The 20,593-nt window shown below is 40.5% G+C and overlaps 2 protein-coding genes across 3 annotated transcripts; one reads left to right on the top strand and one right to left on the bottom strand.

Annotated features, from left to right (window-relative positions):
* Positions 1–6,432: 6,432 nt before the first annotated feature.
* Positions 6,433–14,529, top strand: pth4 (parathyroid hormone 4; the record flags this gene model as incomplete). The annotated part of the gene is made up of 3 exons (XM_080849178.1): positions 6,433–6,456; positions 13,795–13,877; positions 14,247–14,529. 3 exons carry the CDS (start codon positions 6,433–6,435, stop codon positions 14,527–14,529), a joined length of 390 nt encoding a protein of 129 aa, XP_080705304.1.
* Positions 14,530–15,056: 527 nt separating this feature from the next.
* Positions 15,057–20,348, bottom strand: apobec2a (apolipoprotein B mRNA editing enzyme, catalytic polypeptide-like 2a). Of its 2 annotated transcripts, none has more exons than XR_013968847.1 (3): positions 19,951–20,348; positions 16,788–17,420; positions 15,057–15,896 (listed from the first exon to the last, which is right to left on the bottom strand). XR_013968847.1 is itself a non-coding variant. In XM_080848738.1 (3 exons), the coding sequence occupies exons 1-2, from the start codon at positions 20,244–20,246 to the stop codon at positions 16,895–16,897; spliced, it is 822 nt and encodes a 273-aa protein (XP_080704864.1). In that variant the 5' UTR covers positions 20,247–20,346; the 3' UTR covers positions 15,057–15,896; positions 16,893–16,894. The 2 variants fall into 2 exon arrangements, 1 of the variants encoding a protein (XP_080704864.1); XM_080848738.1 differs by having other exon boundaries at positions 16,893–17,420; positions 19,951–20,346.
* Positions 20,349–20,593: the final 245 nt, after the last annotated feature.

Here is a 20,593-nt window from a genome sequence, read left to right as displayed (position 1 = left end):
CTGGTAATTGGACTGGGCGCGCATGTGTCTCTCGTATCTGATTCAAATTGGACAACAACAACTTTTGCACGTGCTTGAGATCGTGCCCACAGACATATACATGCATCATATACAATGTATATGATATGATAAACGCTGCTAGACGCTCAGTTCTTGTGCTCCCTCTCATTCACGTTGAAATACTGAAAGCGAAAGTGAAACTTAGAAACTGGAACGCAACTGTTTGGGACAGAACGCGCTAATTCAGTGAACAAATATTTTCATATTACTTTTCCACCCGTTGTTAGTCATGTAATCCATTCATATCGATGTGAATCAATCAATACTAATACAACTTTAACTGTGGTGTGTTTTTGTTTCATTTCACAACGTATTTACTGTATAATCAACGGTTTTGTTTCATTTCACAACGTATTTACTGTATAATCAACGGTAGCAAATGTAAACATTCCGCATTTGATTTGAATTGATCTAGTTTTGTCACTTCCATGTGCTTTGAGATAGAGCAGTTAACCCCCCATGGAGAGAATCGGATAGGATCGGAGTGCTGCCATCATGTCTTCCTCCAGGTAATTCCGCCATTATAATAACAAGCCGCTATGGAATATGCGCTCCTCGCTCTTAAAGGGAACGCTGGGCGCAAGTGTGTTTTTTCCGCTGTTATAATGCGTTTGGCTCCGTCCTACTTGCGTTTCTGATCGTCTAAATAGGGCCCTTAGTCTCCAATTCCACTATGAATTAATTACAACATAAGTCCATCATGCCATACTGAGTGGAAAGCTTTGCTAAAGTCTATAAAACAACCAAATATTTTACCTTTTTAACATTTTGTACATGTTCCTCTATGAGTGTATGTGCTGTGTTTATATCATCAGTTGGTCTGAAAAAAAAGGTTATCTGGGATGAATTTATGATATTATTGTTCTGGATAAATTGTGTTATTCTGTTGTTCAGGATGCCAGAAAAATATTTCCCTAAATTGCGGCCTTGTGTGATGCCTCTATAGTTGTCAGGTTTAAGTTTGTCACCTTTTTTTAAGAATTGGTGTGACGTGGTTCACCTTTCCATTCTTCTGGAAAGGGGCCTGAAGACAGGATTAAATTGAATAATTTCAGGAGAGCCTCTCTTAATTTAACTGTGCTGTGTTTCAGCATTTGATTGTACCCGCCATCTACGCCACATGATTTTTTGTTCTTGAGGTATATTTCAATGTTGTATTCACTTTGTTTGTGTGTGTGTGTCTGTGTGTGTATATGTGTGTATATGTGTAAGTGTGTATATGTGTCTTCAATTCATCACTCGTTTTTGGATTAAACTAAAATATACAGTCACGTATATATATCCCTGTTTTATTGTTTAGAACATAACTATTAGTATACAGTGCATCTGGGTGTGTACGTGTGTGTGTGTGTGTGTGTGCTGTTCAACTATATCTTCTTTTGTTGAGTTACTATCTCATGAACGAAGGTCTAATGGGGCAAGCCTTAGCATTTATGTTAAACAAAACTAAGTCTTTTAGACTAATTTATATATATGTATATATATATATATATATACAGTGGTGGCCAAAATTATTAGAACACTAGACATATTTAAGAGTTTTCAGTTGTTTTTGTTGAATTGGCCATTAAAATACCCTAAAAACTAATGAAATATCTACAAAGTCATCATTATGCTCTATAAACCATAGAATAGAGCCATCATAATGAGATTTAGGTCATTTTCCGTGCAAAAACAAGCTAGGCCTATTTCACTGTCAATTTCACACAATCATGTTCCTGCACAGAAGAAGCCAAATTACTTGTGTAATCATTGTCAGGTGTTATTGTGGTTAAATGGATGGTGATGCAAGAGTCTTAGGACACAGCTCGGCGATTTTTTTGAATGTACAAGGCCTATCCTGCTCATTAAGTGATTGGTAACATCAGGGTTTTGTCACTGAGGCCACACCACCAAATGGTATAGATCCAAAGCCTCTAGAAGCAGTCTTGAAGCACATGATGCTCTTTGAACATGGCTAAGGTGAAGAAGGAGCTAACAATGAGCAACGGGTTCGAATAAAGGCTTTTTTTATGCTGGCTGGAGTTACTGCCGCATAGCCAAGGACTTGAGATGCAGTCCAAGCACTGTAAAGTACACTTTAGACCACCATGGCACCAGAACCGAAAGGGGAGAGGTTTCAAAAAGAAACTCTCAGACACACAAGTGAAGCATCTCAAAATTCTCAGTCTTCAGGACCGAAGAAAGACTTTACAAGAACTGTGTGACGAGATTAACATCACAATGACTAATGGTGCAACAGTGTCTTCAAGAACTGTCCTTCGGAAACTGGGAGAAGAAGGACTTTTTGGCAGAATAGCAGCAAAGAAACATTACTGAAAGAGAACAATTGAGTGTAACGCCTGAAATTTGCAAAAGAACACAAGAAATGGACAAAGAAAGATTGGTTTAAGTGTTGTGTACTGATGAGTCCAGGTTTTAATAGTTTGGCAACAAGCAAAGCGTGTATGTTCCACAAATGAGGGGGAGAGATATAAAAATTAGTGTCTCTTGCCAACAGTTAAACAAGGAGGGGGTAGTATTATAGTGTGGGGTGCAATTTAAGCCTCAGGAACAGGTGACTTTGGCTAAATTGATGGCATCATGGATACAAAAGTATACCACAACATTCTGGTGAGGCACGGAGTTCCTTCTTGGAGACATCTTATTGAGCCTGGATTTATTTTCCAAGAGGACAAAGACCCTAAACATTATTTTAACTATTGCCGGATCTACTGGCGACAAGGAATCTGCTGGAACATTGATAATGATGAACCGGCCCTATCAAAGTCCGGACTTCAAACCAATCAAGCAATTTCGGGGCAAGTTGGAAAATAAACTCGACAGATCTATTGTAAATTCCAAGGAAAGCCTTTGGCTTGAGTTGCAGAAGGCATGGGATAACATTTGTGTTGAAGTTGTCAAGAAATATATTGACTCTATGCCAGAGAGATGTGCTGCTGTAATTGCTGCAAAAGGTGGACGTACCACTTATTAAAGTTAAAAGTGGTTAAAAACAGTAGGACTCACTTCATCTGATATTTTTTTGTGCTCAGAACAGCCATCTGCATGTTTCATGAACATTATGAAATTAAATCATGTTTTGGAGGCAAAAAAAAGCTAATTATTCTCAGATCTGTCAGGTGTTCTAATAATTTTGGCCACCACTGTATATATATATTGCCCCCACTAGGAATCAAACCCAGATCACCAGATTGAATAAGCCGGTATCATTACCATTAGACCATGGGGGTTATGTATATATCGTGTTAAAGTTGGCTATAATAGAATGAAAGAATGACATCTCACAGGCTGACCAAACTTTTGCTGTGCTTGAGCGCCTGACAACTAATGACAGTTTGAGGGCATCCACTCAGCACTCACAGAGAGTTGTGTTTAACTTACAGAGAGCTGTGTTTAACTTATGCCCCGTCAGGACAGGATACCCATGCATCAGGAATTTACATGAAAACAATTATAAACCAAAATATAGCTGCAAGCAGCGATGGTGGTTTCCTCCTCCAGACATTGCGAACCAAATTTATTTTTGTGACAATTTGTCATGTATAGAAAGATCCATGCTGCAGACTTGCCAATGGGATATTACATTTCAAATGCATTACTTTGAAGATCCTCAAGGGCCATGGCTTCAAGCTAAGAGTGAGAAGGGGTGTGGTCATCCCTACATTTCCTTAAATGTTGTGTGTGTGTGCTTGTGCGTGTCACAGGAGCCTGTCCCTGTGTGTGTGTGTGTGTGTGTGTGTGTGTGTGTGTGTGTGTGTGAGAGAGAGAGAGAGAATCTGGAGCACACACGCGCAAAGGAGCAGAGAGAGAGAGAGAACTTCTACCGAAAAACACCCTAGAAATTAGCCAAGCATGCATGTTTCAAATATTCACCAAAAATCCACTTTTCATCTTACAGTCAACTTTTTTTCAGATTTGTATACTTAACATTCTCAAGTGTCTTCACATGAACTTGTGATTGAATCAGAGTATCACTTTTTGACCTGTTGATGTGTAAAGCATTATTTTAGCGTTAACAATGTATCCAATTTGCTTTATATCAATCATTTTTGAAGATATGAAATTGCCTTTTCACATGGGAACATGTTGTAGTGTCTTCCAGTGACATATCAAGTTTGGTGTTGATTTCAAAAAGATTAGCCAAGATATGACTTCACTTCCTGTTTGGCGACTTTTCAGCTGAATTTGAGTGGCTGTACCGGACAAACGGTTGTGAGGATCAAAATTCTGTTTACAACTTTTGTGAGGCTAGGTCTGAAGATCATCTCTGGTGATTTTGATGAAGATTTGCCAAAAATTGTAGGAGGAGTAGGCTTTCAAAGGTTTTTGATAAAACCGGAAATAGCAGAAAATCTATATAACCGGAAATTGACGCCATAGGGTGTGTTTAATTCGTCTTGATCCAGGGAATCCATTGGTACCTCATTTTTGAAAATCGGTCATACGGTTCAAAAGTTGCGTGTGTTACAAAAGTCCAACTTTGACCTGTTGGTGGCGCTAGAGTGGTGTAATGAGAGCCATGAAACTTGGTGTGAATGAAGAAGGGACTGTCCTTAATGAGTGTGCCAAATTTCACAAAAAGTTACCATATGGTTCTAGGGGCTGCCATTGACTCCCATGGTACTAACATAATAAGAAAGCCTACAATAACAATAGGTTACCTCCTACCGGAGGAAACCTAATAACATAGTGATTCTAACTCATTCTCACAACACCACTGACTCTGAAGAGGGGTAGGAGTCTTGGGGTAAGTTTATGACCTGTCACACAACATCCGACATATATCAGAGCATGACAACCTACCAGATACCCACCACACAACAAAGCGTACATTCATCAGAAATGACACAAATATTAGACCTTTTATTACCATAATCGATCACTTTTGACAGTAACCGTGATATAAGGACTACTAACAGTCATCATTTTCTTTCAGTTGTGAACACACACATACAAATACAGTGTCTGTGTCCTGTTGTTCTTGCCAGTGACTAACTTATACTATCTAGTTATATTTCTTCCTTTTTCCGTTGGTGTTAATGCAATAGAGACAATATATAAATTGCATATGGAAATGAAACTGTGATGTATGAGTAGGCCCTATTTGTACAGTACAAGATATGTAGGTGTGAGGCAGAATGTAATAACTATCTGTCAAGTCAAGTCAAGTAGAGCTTTATTGTCAGCCATACACAGCACAGTTTACAGTGGACATGAAATGACCTCCTTTGATCATATCGTGCAACATAAATAGACAGCAGACAGCAGCAACATTCAGTTAGTCAGATTGAATGTTCTAACAAGACGATAATAATGAATACAATCTTTATTTCAGAATCCTGTTCTACACCTTCTAATAAACAGTTTTTTTTACCCAGCCTAATAACCTTTGCAGTATCAGTGTATGTCAATTTGGCCTTAAGAGGTCAATAGGTTACACACTTTAAAAAGTTGCGTACACCACATGGACGACCCGCTTATTATTTCAGAATCTTGTTCTACACCTTCTAAAAAAGAAATTGGACCCCTATATTGAGGGGGTACAATTGTTCTTAGTGTAACAGCTTTTTTTTGCGGTGTAAGTGTATGTCAATTTGGCCTACAGAGGTTAGATGTCAATTTGTATTCTACAATCATGTTCTGCAACTTCAAACAATCACATTTTACAATCAATGTACCTTTCCAATGTACATTTCAATTGTAAGGCTACCTTCTTGAAGTGAAGTAATGTGAAAGTGAAGTGAAAGTGACTCTATGGCAGAGGTGGTGTAGACACACACACTCTGAATTCCACCTCTGCATTTGACCCATCCAGGGTAGTGACACACACACAGCACATAGTGAACACACAGATTGAAGTGAATTTACACTAACCCGGAGCAGTGAGCTGCCTTTAGCAGCGCCCGGGGAGCAGTGATCAGGTAAGGTGCCTTGCTCAAGGGCACTTCAGCCATGGATGTGGGCATGGGAGAGCAGTGCTCTACCACTTCCCCCGCCCACATTTTTAGCAATTTAGCTTATTCAATTCTCAATTCATGCATATCAGATCAATTTGGCTAAATGTTAGATAAACTATTACGATAACTTCATAAATAATACAGCTTTAATGTTGCTTGTGTAGCAGGACGGGTAGAAGCTGACGTCATTGCTCTGTCTGTTTGCTTCTCCCCGCCTGTCTCAGCCCTAATTAAGTGCCGCTTTGACACTCTCCTTAGCTCCTATATATGGGCAACTACGTGCCATCTGGGCATGCGCCGTATCTCGTGGTACCTGTTGCATCGAGCTCCTGTCCACCTGTTTGTCGTGGAGTAACTTTGTTTGGTTGGGTCCTCCTTCCCAGCGCTTCGGTTTCACACCGAGTCGAACTGTATGTCGGTTGTGCGCTACGTGCAGGTATGTGTGGGTCCTTCTTTTTATGAATGAACGGTTGTGTTTTAGCTAGCTACTCAACTGTGCTCTGTGTACTGTACTTAGATAAGACACATCGTAGCTGCTGCCTGTACCGTCCTGTGTGCTGTGCCCCCGGATGCTTGGTAGGCTAGCTTTAATATTAGTACTACTGGCGTTCGTGTGATGGTAACGTTACTATTTTTCTCCCGTAGGAATTAGCTGGGGCCGGTTGACAACGCTGTTTGCTGATACTTGTTATACATCTAGCTTCTAGCTAGCGTCTCACGTCGCTGTTTTGTGGCCTGCTGTGGCGAGTGGCCTCGCGTCTCGTCCTCCCTCCAAGCAGCTGCAGCGTGTTTGTTTGTGTGTGTCTGTCGCCGTGTATTATTGTTTCGTATTTCTTGTCTGTTTCTTGGTGTTTGCCTCAGTTGGCTACATTTGTTTTGGTTCTGTTTGTTTAGTTCTTTATTTACCTTTCTGTTTGTTTCTTTATTCTTGTTAACTGTGCTGGTTGCCAAAGGCTTGGTGGTTTATCCTCTCCCTCCCAGGCGCGTCGCACCCGTGGGGGATGTGGGTGTTTTAACACTCACACTTTTCCCGGTGAGAGGGTTCAACACCCACACTTTCTGCAGTTTTTCCACAGTTTTGCACAAACGGCAGGGCTCTCAAGTGTCACGCATTGAGCGTGACAGTCACCCATTTTTGTCTTTAATCACGCTCTCCCGCCACACATCGTATTTCTCACGCTGAAAAAAACCTCTAGGCTATATAATGTGCGCAGCGCGCAAACATGACCTGGCCGCGCTGCCCTCACCATGGAGGAATCAAGCATGTCTCCCCGAATCCCCTGGAGTCTGACATGAGGTGCCACTTATCAGCCAATCCGAAAAACAGAACTGGGCTACACAATAGCCAATCAGAAAAAGCGTATATTTTCTATCTGGGTAAGATTTAATCCAGCAACCAATGAAAATAAAGCATCCTGGCATTGCGCGCCACTGATCTTCTGAAAATGTCGTTCACCTGAGGAAACCATTGGAGCTCTGAGCATCAGTCTTTTACAAGGAGTAAGTCGTCTCCTGTTTTAATGTTACGAGAAATTCACAATGGTTTGATACAAGCAATGACCACTTGACTGCAGTTAGAGAATTTTCCAAGATAATTAGCATCAGTTTTTAATGAGCCAACACAGTTTTAGGCGACAGCCTGCCTTTTCAGTAGCCTATAGCTTTGACTCCGAACTTCGTTAATAGGCTATAATAAATTCGATTAGGCCTATTAAAAATATATATAGCCTATAATTCGAACGAATATTAGGCAGACCTAATATTCAATGATTTATTATTTTTTGCAAATGTGTTTGCTTGAACATTACATTCAGATTCCGAGGCTTCTTCACGCCTGGTGAAGTTGTGAATCACGAACTCATTAGGCATACTAGCATGTTATAAATATCCTGGCCAAGGATGCATTAATCAATGCATCTGTCTTTCAATGATGTCAGTATCACTCATTTAAATGGGATGCTTTTTATATCTTGTATGTTATACATGTTGTACACCTCTGTCATTGTATCCATCGTTTCTATTGTTAATATACAAATCACATCCATCCCCATCACTTTTGAAAAGCTTGCTACGCCCCTGCTCCCTCCCTTAGTGGGGGTGCTATCTCCCGTGTGTGTGTGTGTGTGTGTGTGTGTGTGTGTGTGTGTGTGGATTGGAACCCATTGATGTGTGAATACACCTTTTTCACTGGGTTTGAGTGTGTGCATTTGGTGTGAGCGGTGCACGTGCGCTGTGACCTTCTGGAGGTAATACCCCACTTCCCTTGATAACTCTGCCTGACTGGTAAGCCTCAGTCCAGCTTGTGTGTGTCGTTGATTTGTCTGTGCTGTCCTGTGTCTGCCTCTTAATCGTGTATTGTCTTTTACATTGGTGTCATTTAATAAAATATATTTATTATTTATGGAAACACGTCTCAGCTTCCTCAGTTCATGAACCTGTGTGCCCCTAGTGGGCTAGTTTGGTATCACCTTAACTATTTCCTTGGGCGCAATTCCCAGGGTGGCGTAGTCGTGCTCTGGTTAGTCCTAGCTCCACCCCCGTGTCATGCCACACTTGTACAAATATGCAGATTTTTTTCAAATGTATAGACTTTTCTAGTGTCTTTGATATTATGGTGCTGATATATTAAGCATTTCATTTTAAAATGTCATATAAATCTGAAGGCTACTTTGAATGTTCGTGTAACCTGGCAAGTTAACCCCCCCCCCCCCCCCACTTACACACAACGACAATACGCGCAAGCAAACAAATCTACGTTCGCACCATACATATAAGTTGTTCACTGATTTACCATGGTTCTTCCCTTCTAAATGCTGATACATCGTTGACGTTGACTAATAGGCTGTGACTGTTATGCCGACTGTCAGCCGCACCGTCCGAACACAGCAGTCTCACACTGCTCGGCAGTCTATTGGACTTTTAATTATTATTTTATGCTGTTGGGAGTGGACATCCGTGAGATCGGTGAAATTCAGTGTCACTAATGTAGTAAGAGCTTGCACACTGCCCCGACAAACGCCAACATTATACAAGAAACACCAACAGTCGGGTCATTGTGCGCCAGCAGTTGGTGTTTTGATCATTGTTGGGTACTGTTGAAGGAGTTTAACATGTTCTGTCTGATCGGGTAAAGTTGTAGAATGTCTGACCAATGTAGAGCAATTTCCAACAAACTCCAACATTCTGACAGCGCCATATATTGACAATTTGGCTCAACTCGCGTGCATAACATCCTCGTATTCGGAGTAGGCTGGATACACTGCGAATCGTTTTGCATTGCAAAAGCCATAGGGGAGAGTGGGGTGAGTTGTGCCAGTTTTTACTTAAAGTGACTTCTAAGCGAGGCCATGACAGTAATGGTTCCAACTAAAATATGTACATATATTTGTGGTGCATCCTTGGGAACAATCACTTTGGATCTGAAATATAGCTTTCTGAAAAAAAGTGGTCTTGTGGCACAACATTTGCACCGTTGCGGGGTAAGTTGTGCCATTAAAAAGAATACATTGGGGTAAATTGTGCCATTGATTATTGAAGTCGAACAGTATATTTGCATCTCAGAAACTGTGATGCTATATACAAGCTAGACAAATTAAATGCAAAATTACTCATTTAAGGTTTATTTAAAGTTATTTTACAACATCAAAGGCAGGTTTTCTACAAGCATATTGCGCCACATGAGCACAACAAAGGTACATTTTCTTAAACAAGGCCTAGGGCTTCCTAAACACATCAGGACAAAGTTGAGTTGAGTCAATTCTCTTTAAAGGAAATGTACATGAACACAATCATGTTCAGAACAAAATGAAACTTAAATGAAGTCCAAATTGAATGCAATTCTCTATACAGCTCACTGGCACTTTTCTATGGTTCCCTAGAAATAAGGGCTGGCACAACTTCCCCGCTGGCACAAATCACCCTTCTCCCCTACATTGTTTTTCCACAAAGATATAAAGTAGCTAGACAAAATGCTAACCTAACTTGCGAATCTAAGCTAAAGTTGTATATAAGGTATGATACCCACATTAGCACTGTAATGGTACTTACCAAGGGAGCTAACACTAGGTCTTGTTAACAACATAGACTGTGCTTTACGTGAACAGTATACGATCAGAGATTACATTACATGGCATGGGCCCCCCTCCAGTCAATGTTCTTTCTGATGGTTGTATGGTTTCACCACAATTGCAATTGCCATTGCATTTTTGTAAATAAAAACTTTGCTTTTCTTCATGACTCTTACTGCTTTATTCATTTCTAAATCATTTGTTATTATTTCGGCGCTATAGTATTATAAAGAATACTTGTGGCATACAATTGATTTGAGACTAGAAAAAGCAAATGTGACAGTATAAATAATATATAGGGGGAAAGGGCAATACAATAACTCCTGGAAGTAAACCAATAATTTATCTTTTATTCATGACTGAGTGGTGTCAAGGCAATTTTTGAACCATAGGCTACCAGCTGTTTGGGACACTGAAACAACATTAAGGCGATACATGAAGCAAAAGAGAGGTCACCAGAACTTATGATAATTGACTTAACTAACTAACTAACTTACTGACTAAACTCACTAAACTATCACTTAATCTATCGATCTATAGTTCATAAACCATAAACAATGTCAACTTCAACCAGTGAAATACAGTAAGCTAACCAGCAGTCAAAACAAGGCCACAGATCAAGTACAACAAGACGTGCATACAGATGCTGGGTTCAGATGCTGAGAGTGCTGTCAACTGTTTGGCTGTCGGAGATCTGGATGTGTAGTACTCTATATCCGTGTATCTCGACATTGACTTTGAAATTGTTGCTGTTCACATCCTAACCTCAAACCCAGTAGTATATGATTATTTCAAGTGCCTCTTGGGAAACAGAGTTTTAACTGAACAAACTTACATTCAATTTAAATAAATATCTCTCGGCACAAAACGTTGTGGATCCTTCCTTTAACAGTTCATATCAGAGTTTTACTTACCAGTGTACATATTTTATAAGATTTGATTAAAACTTGAAGTGTACTGAAAACTGTGGTGTAGCGTTCACTGTTATAGACGGAAAACTGTTGCCTTAAGTTAAAGAGATATGACCCATATATTGGAGTAGAGGTTTTTTCCTAGCCTATCAACTTTTGCAGTATCAGAGTTTGTCAGTTTGGTCCGTGGAAGTTAATAGGCAGCACACGTGAAAAGCTGAAATCAATTCACCACTTTTTTATTTTATAATCTTTTTCTACACCTTATAACAAACAGATTTGACCATAAAATGGGGGTACAATCAAGAGGTTTCCAAGCCTAACAACTTTTGCAGAATCAGTGTTTGTCAGTTTGGTCCATTGAGGTTAATAGGCCATGCACTCGAAAGGCTGCAGACGACATTTCCCCACTTTTACATCTAGAAATCAAGAAATTTTGTTCTACAACTTCTAACAAACAGATTTATTCCCTATATTGAAGGGGAACCATTTTTATTTGTCCCAGGCCAGTCTAATAATTTTGACAAAATCAGTCTATGAAGGTTTGTTCCAATGAGGTCAATAGGTAGCACACTTTACAGGCTATGCCTGGACACCACATAGGGTACTCTTCCCCACTTTTTAACCTAATTTTTAACCCTGGAGAGTGCAGACAAAGTGAGTAAACAATATAAATATAAACGTTTTTGTTGTTGTTAGTTTTGTTCATATCCCAATCATTGACAACTTCACAGAGATGTGGGTTGCGTGTCTTGCAAATAGGCACTGCAAATTGCTGAAACCATTTTTTAAATGTTAATTTCATTGTGCAGTGGCACAATCGCATTCAGTGGTGTTTTTGGTGTCGTGAGAAAGGAGAAATGCGTTTTACTCTAATGGGGATATGAGTTAGCCTGGCCATTACCAGCCTGTGACTCCATTTCATTCCGTCTTTCAGTCTGGGCCAACCCAATGCATTTTGGTTTCCGAGATGGGCGGGTGCTTATCTTGAGGTTTAAAATCATTGGAGTTCCCTTAACCAATCAGCAACGTTTAGTAAGCATTCGTTAGATTAAACTCTTCCCAAAGCCAGTTGGGAGAAGAGCTACAACGTCCTTTCCAATCATAAAACTTACAGGAAAATACTCTTGTTCTCCTTTTAATTTTCTGATGTTCTCGAGAGTTGAGACAACTTTTCCGATAGCTTTTCATGTCTTTTCCTCCAAGGCGAGTTTTGCGTCACAGCTCTGAACTGTTCGCTGATTGGTCCTGCACAATTTTGAGTTCTGGAGACGATTGTCAATGGGGTTGGGCCAGACTGAGTATGAGCTTGAAATCAATTCAGGCGGAAATACGTAGGCTGGTGTCACCAGGCTAGATATGAGTCATTTGTGAAAAGGTTGTAAAATTATGGGTGTAATTTAACTGATTGTTAAATCTGTTTCATGCAACAGGTTTGTCTAAGCTTTTAGCAAACTACAAATGAATGGTTTAGCTGAAAAACAATGCAAATACATAAATCAGTTTATTTAGGTTGGAGGCCTATCTTCTATTAGGCAGACAGTTTGAACAACTAAAGGAAATTTCCTGTTGCTAGCCAAAAGCTTTTGGACAGGCAAGAATTTTCAGTGCTTCAGACTGGCCTACCTCTCTTTTCCCCCTCCCACCACCTTTTCCTCTATCAGGCATTGCTCTCAAGGAGAAACCAGTGCAATCAAAGGTCGTCAAGGTGATCGTTTCTGTGCCACGACGATGCATTTATATGGCGTAATTGTGTGAGATGGATGGGATAGTGCATGTGCTGAGGACTCTGTAGCAATTCCATGATAAAGGAATTTTAACTAGCATGAAACGTAGGAGGATTTTAAACTAATTATGCTGTATGAGTCCTGATTTGGGCACCAGTGGAAAGTTTAAGGGAAGTGTCTGCGTGAAACGTGCATGAATTGGCCCATTCATGTCATTTTTGCGTCACCAGATTGTAATAGAAAATAATGTATTTGCATTCTTTTTAAGAAATATAAACAGCCTACACTAATCAATGAATGACAGGGGTTTACACAAAAATGAAAGTAAAGAGAGAATAATACAGAAAATCCCTTTGAAGTCACTATCTTCACCAGAGAATAAAGGATTAAAGTAGCACAAAAATCTGAATAACAGAAGAAGGTATAGAAAATATGCTGGAACGCAAAAAAATATCATCGTCATCCAGATAAACCATTAATATGATTATAGCAATGACTCATTGCACTTTCATTTTTTTTATTTTTCAAATGTCAATCAATACAAAAATAATAAAAGCCATGTACTAGGTGCAGATGCATCTTAACATAGCCTTAAATTCACCTCTTGAAATATTTACATTTAAATAGGAGATCAATTCATTTCTACCTGATTTCTGTGGGGGTGTCTGACAATGCCAGAATGACGCACTCTTTCAAATACTGATCAAACGTTAGGTGAAGGGATGGATGGGGAGGATGTGTGTATCAATTCTTCTGCTCAGCATATAAAAGCCGATGTGCCACACACATAACCAGGCAAGTTTGTCAAGGGACCAAGGATAGCTACGACACCTGGAAGCTTGTCATCAGTCAGGAACAGGTTTTTGCCTTTAATTTCAATGTAAATATAAGTATAATTGATTTTTTTGTGAAAAATGAATCTTGGTGTCAGTATAATTGAAGAATATGCATTGTGACAGTAGTCAAAGTCATGGAATGGAAGTGGTAATGGAATGTATTGTATTTTTTTTTTTAAATGAATGCAAGAAGTGCATATTCAAGTTGTAATTGTGTTTTTTTCTGTGTCTAGACAATGCTTGCATCCCAGTCACAATCTGTAGCTATTCTGGTCCTTGTGGTTTTCACAGCTGTTCAGTGTCATGATGACCGACGGTGAGTGTCTGACCAAAATGTTCTTTAACAAGTCTGTGCTGATGTATAAACAAGCATAACAGTTTTTATGTAGTATGACATGTTAGTTCCACACAGTCGATTGAACACCTGGCTTTCACCCTGTTGTCATGAATAATGTTACATTTAATTTCACTTACATTCATTTTTGTAGAAGTAGAATTAATACTGTAGTTTCATCGCTTACTGTTTATACACTTTCAGATAGCTTGTGTTCTTTTCAGTACTGTTCATTTAAAATCTTCACAAGTGCAAATTCTGAGTTTGGTTTAGGTTCAATCTAGTTTAGACAAACACCTTATGTGCCTTATACTCTCTTTCTCTCTCTTTATCGGTTTGTCTCTCTCCCAGGAGAGCAGTGACTGAACATCAGCTGTTGCATGACCGTGGCCGCTCCATTCAGAGTCTCAAGAGGCTTATATGGCTCTCGAGCGCCATAGAGGGGCTCCACACAGCTAAAGCCCGAGCAGTTGCCGTTGATGAGGACCCTTCAAGGTGTTGTTCTGACCATCCACAGCAGCTCTTCGCTCAGGGTGCTAAGGACAGCAGTGGCCACATGGGGGCAATGGAGTCACTGTTTAGTGACATCTTCAGACCTCATATTACAGCTGTACTGCCTAGTTCAGAAAAATAGCTTTTTCACTGTACATTTCATGGTTTCTAAACTTCGTGCCAATGCTATCAGTGTGCTTCAAGGTGGCCACTTTTGTTTTATTGTACAGGAAATGTATGTGAATACAGAGCTACATACTACTTATGTGCATTCCCTTATGTGTGCTTTACTGTAGAAAACTGTGCTGTTGTTCAGTCTCTGTTAACATGTTGCCAGCACTGCTACTGTTGTAAATAGAGATGATATTTTGGTCTGGGGAAATTTGGCAATGTGTTCTATATAGCCCACACCTATAGGAACTGTACAGGTCTCAGTACTGTTTTGCTATGCAGTTTGCTATGCAGTTACGCAGAAAGGAGGCCAGGTTGGAAGGTGAGGACTGATAGGGGTTGTCAGTATGCAGTCTGGCAGTTCAATAAAAAGCTCTGTTTATATGTTTGACTGTTCTTTAGAGGTGAGGTTGGCTGGTAGGTTCTCCATGCAAAAGAAAATGGTCATGCTTGATGTTTGATGACTCATAAGTTAGATACTACACAATGCAAGCAAAATTGAGTGATAAAAGTTTAATCAAAAAAGAAATTGTTAGTAGGATCATCCAATCTTCTTAAGTAGATAAGTTTAAAAAACACAAACAAAATAGATTTAAAAAATCCTGACTTTAATAAATTAATAATAAAGTAATTTTATTTATTTACTAAATACATTATTTTGTATACAATATTGTATTTTCTAATCCCTAAAGTAAGAATGTAGAAATTGCACGTAAAAAACGTTTTTTTCATTACAAACAATTTCAGTCCACAAGCAACTTAAAGTCCAGAACTTTCAGCAGAATGATGATTTATGCCTCTCAAACCATGATGTATTATTGCAAAGTAAAGACTGATGGCACATATAATACACACTGTAAGGGGTCAGTGATAACATTCATCTTTACGCTGTTTCACAAATGCTAAATTAATGATCAGTAATCATTATTAAGGTGATGGTATTAATTAGTTGGTAATAGGTGTAATTATTAAGATTTCATAAAAAAAGATCTACAAGTTCTACTGACAGGATTGGATAACATGTCAGTTAAAAACGTGGATAAACAAACTACAGGTATTTTCTGTTTAATATCATAAATCAGTGCACAGCAAACAGATCCACACTCTCACACAAACATGGAAACAATGATTTGCAAAGGCAAATACAAACACACACACACACACACACACACACACACACACACACACACACACACACACACACACACACACACACACACACACACACACACACACACACACACACAGACACACATACACGCAGACAAATGTGCATTGGTTGTTAGGAAATAGGCAGGTGTTTTCCCTCATGATCCTTTCCAACTGGTCTCCTGGGTCCTGATACAAAGAAAAAGAGAGGAATCAAATAAATGCAAAGCAAATACAATACAACCATAGATACTACCTCTGATCTTTACAATATGGACTGATATAATTATAAATAGAAGTACAGGTTCATTCTATCTTATGTGTGTGTGTGTTTGGCACTATAATGGTGGTCTTAAACCAACCACTGGATATGAAATAGCACTCTAGGTATTCCAACACACTTTGCCGAAAATGTGATCAATGTTCTCCTGTTTGGCAAGAGCAAGTTTGACGTCAGGCAGACAGATAGCACTTCTAATCCCCCATGGCCTGATTGGGCCTTCCCCTAAAAAAGATCTACCTACTTCAAATTTACAACAACAACAACTACAGCTAGCACTTTTTTTACTCCAGCTTTAAAAAAATATAGCCATTTCAAACAGGAAGATGTAAGGCAGGGTTAAAAGCAGACGTTAAATACAATGGCAGAATATACCCCAACAAACTAAACTATTTAACAGTTATAGACTCAATGGCTCGTTTGGAAACTTTACAGTTATAGTCTATGCCTGTGAGAAGTGAGTTAGCGTAATGTGATCCTGTTGCAAAGGACCTTGAAGGCAACATGCCACTGCTAACAGCTCTCACTTGCCCCTAACGGTCCCTACATCTGGTATTACAATTGGGTCATGCTGCCTGAAAAACAGAGATGTCTCATGAACTGCCTGCAGCATGTGTAACATGTGTCAGCATTAATTGATGGGCTGTTACCCATAAACCCGCTGACTCTTTCTGTTTTGATTTGTTTCTGTGTGCAGAAGACAACAAAACAATATTTTCACATCATTCTAGATCTAAAAATATAACAGTAGCATATTATTCAGAAATGACATGTTATTTGAAAATGATCACTAACTATACCTGGTGATTCCCATTTGTCTGGAAGTGTTAAAACCCTTTGCCATTCCACAGTAATAAAGTGAGGGGGGTGACGGGGGAGGACGGACAGTGGAGTGTCACACTCACTGTCACTGCAGGATGTCGGCTAGCTTTTCCTGGTAGTACTCGTAGTTTTCCTGACAGTCCTCCCACAGCGTAAAGGTTTCACAGTCGTTCTCCACGAATGTGTCCCAGGTGTATGTGAAGTCCAGCGGCTTCATGACACGCAGCTTGCAGCCCGCTGCCGCCAACGCCCTCAGTCCTGCCTGGATCTCTGGCTCCTCCCACTCGAAGAGACGGGCTGAGAAGATGGTGAGGCGGAGGGTGGGCCGGGCCTTCAGTGCCTCCGCCAACTTGGCGGCGCAGGCAGCACAGGGGCTGGATGACACGTACCAGGTGGTGGTGTACTTATACTTGGGGTTGTAGTAGGGCAGTACTTGCGCGAAGAAGGCCTCCTCTACGTGCTCGGTGGCATGCTCATCCTCCAGGTAGCCCCTTAAGAGGAGCCCATCTTTGCCAGGGTCCATCAGGTAACAGAGGAAGGTCTTGTTGCGGCCCGAGCAGTATTCCACATTCTTGAACTGATACTTGAAGGAGAAAGGGTCGATCCGGTTCCTGGGAGATTGGAAGAAAGGACAGCATTGCCTTGAATGAACATGAAGTATAGTTTTGAAAGTCACATTGTTTCTCTCTATATTTCTTCTCTTGTTTTCTATTGTTTGTCAACATTGAGTCCTTCTGATTTTGCACCTGGCTTTCTACAAAACACTGAATATTATTTTGCGCGGTTGCCACATAACCAGCATGTCACCTTATACTTTTTTGTGCATTTTCTGTTTTCAAAGCAGTAAGCAGCTTCAACTGAGAATGCATTGATACAATAATTCTTTGTCTCATCAAAGCGTTCTTCATGTGAAAAGGGTTAGGGAGGATTTACAGAATACATGACAAACAGCTTTGTCTGGGAGAGTGGGCGTATGAGAGAGTAAAGTACTCTATGCCCTGAATGTGAACACAATTGAACGTCAATAAACATTGTTTACTATTAACTATGAATTATAAAATAAAACTATAATAAAATAAAAAGTATTTAATATTATTCATTTATCTGGAGCGCCTTGTACAACCTTAGCCTTAAATAAGGAGCTATGCTTTAAGCCAGTTATATTCTACCAGTTATATTGTACTCATTGTCCATGGAGAGATACAACATACAAACAACTTTACAGTTCAGTTTAATCATATAGCCTTAGGTTAGCCTTTAGCCTAAGTTCTGTGTCTTTGTGCAGTCTACCTCCACAAATGCATAGTTCCCAGGTTACCAGGTCAGTAACACATTCCTAGTAGGCTTGAAGTCTGCCTGACTTTGGCTTAAGTGTTGCGCATACCACTGCGACCTGATAGCACAAGAGCCTTTAAACTGTGCCCTGCTCTTTGTATGCCTAAGCTGCCTGAGCTGCTAAATAATGTTTTGGATTCAGGAGAATACGTTATATTGCACATATAGGCTTGTTCTGTGTCTAAATTGATTTCATTTTTTCAAAGGGGATGTTCTGAACATTTAATTCAATGACCTTCGCTGTCAAGAAAGGTGAACAAAGTTAACAGGTGCAGCTCTTCTCTCTTCACATTTAGCGTGAGACGAAAATGACGCCCACCCCATCCACCAGCACTGCAGCAACTCCCACATCTCCAACCCCCGCACTCCCACAAATCAACCCCAGCCCCCACTACCACAACCCCAACCCCCACTCCCTCAAGTCCAAGCCCCCAGTAGCGTTAGTGCCCTTTGGCCACACCCAGTGCTGTCGGCAGGGCTTTTAGATATGGAACTGCTTCACATAGCGAGCAGATGGAGAGGCTCACGAAGGCAAGTCGGTGCTAATTTTGGCTCTCTCGCTATGGGAGCCCGGTCCCATTTAACTCTGCGCCAACCTTCTATTATGACTGCTGACTGCCAATTCTATCCCTGCTACTGAGGCTCGGTTGGCTGGGGCCACTGTGATGTTCGTCCCGTTAACACCACAGCTGTCCACCTTTAGGCATGCTGGATCCCGGGCCAGGCCCTCATTTTCATAATAGCTGTGATTGATTATAATATAGAAACAAATGTTCCTGTTGACAAGCCAGAGGATGCCTGGGCTGGTGCCGCCATTTCTGCATTGTCAGAGAGAGACGTGTCCAGCTGGGGTGGATGCACATTCCATAGTTGAATAAAATATGTAGTTCTTAGTTTTAGTGGCCACAACTGAGTACTTGAGAGGGTTTAACCAATGGACCAGTCAGCAGATATAAAATCTTATCAGTATGCCAGTAAGCTGGAGCAAGCATTCATACACAATCAGTAATGGGCCTTTCTGAAGTTTCTAGATACTGGGGATCCTATTGGTGACTCAAGAGGCTTTATAAACTCCATCACAAGTTTCTTAGAACTTTGAAGAGCTCCTTGATGAGGTGTTTCATCGTTTGAGTTTTTGAAAAATACAACTTTGATGTTGTATGGGTACAGAATAGTTTGATGTTGAATGAGGTAGTGGCTGATGGCATAGTGCTTATCACTGGTGCACCATCTTTTCTCCACTTGTCCCTTGTTAGGACACAGAAATAGCTCAGACATTCTAAGTATTACCAGTTTTTATTTTTAGGATTCTATTTGTGTTTATTCATTTTGTTAAAAAATAGGTAAAGTGTGGTCTTTGCTTATTTAGTCGGACTTTAGTTTGGATGTAAAGGTGTAATGAGCCACTTCATAACATATACATAATATATGAATAAGGATAACACCTTAATAAAGCCTATTATCACCATTCAATATCCCAACAATATAAACCATTACTGAATCAGCTATAACACCATGGCTATTTTCCCCCCCGCAACTGATAAATCAGTGAAGCACGCAAGAGCCCTTTGATAATGTATACCAAAGGAAATGAAATAAGAGTAGTAAATTACTTATTTCCTAACTAACTGAAGTTGCCCTGTTACAACAGATCTTCAACACGTAATAGTAAAAAATGATGTACACTGAGGCAGCAGATGCATGTTTTCTGTCCCTTTTCTGTACTACTCAACTAAAATATACATATCCAACACAAATGTGTCTCTGTATTTGAACAGGGAAGAAGCTCCAGAGTGTGTCACTCACCCTGAGATGATCTCAAAGGGCGGCAGCTCCATGGGCTCCACTTTGTCCTCTTCGTCCCCATTCTTCATGGGTTCCCCGCCAGCCGCCACTCCGTTTGTGGTCCCGTTGACGGCAGCTCCCTCGGCAGGGGCCTCCCCATTCCTCACCTTGTCCGTGGGCTTCTTTTCCTTGCCCTTCTCCTTTACCTCCCCCTGCATCTCCTTCTTTACCTCCGCCTGGGCCTCCTTCTTTTTGTCTACCTCCTTCTTTCTGTCCAGCTTCCTCCTGACCACAGGCGCACTCTTCTTGTCTGCCATGACTAGTTTACGGCTGACGGCTGGCTGGGGAACTTATATGTGTGTGTGTGTGTGTGTGTGTGTGTGTGTGTGTATATGGGCTTGTGTGTGTGTGTCGATCTGTGTGAGATTGTGAATGCTGGTCTGGAGGAGCACTGCAGGAGAGGGTAGTGTGTGAATGTGTGTGTGTGTGTGTGTGTGTGTGTGTGTGTGTGTGTTCGGTGTGTGTGAGTGTGTGTGTGTGTGTGTGTGTGTGTGTGCGTGTGTGTGCGTGTGTGTGCGTGTGTGTGTGTGTGTGTGTGTGTGTGTGTGTGTGTGTGTGTGTGTGCGTGTGTGTGTCAGGAAGGTGTCGTTGAACAGAGAGACAG

This window comes from Sprattus sprattus (genome assembly GCF_963457725.1).
Source record: "Sprattus sprattus genome assembly, chromosome: 12".
NCBI classification, from domain to species: domain Eukaryota; kingdom Metazoa; phylum Chordata; class Actinopteri; order Clupeiformes; family Clupeidae; genus Sprattus; species Sprattus sprattus.
This window is presented reverse-complemented; position numbering and strand designations above follow the sequence as displayed.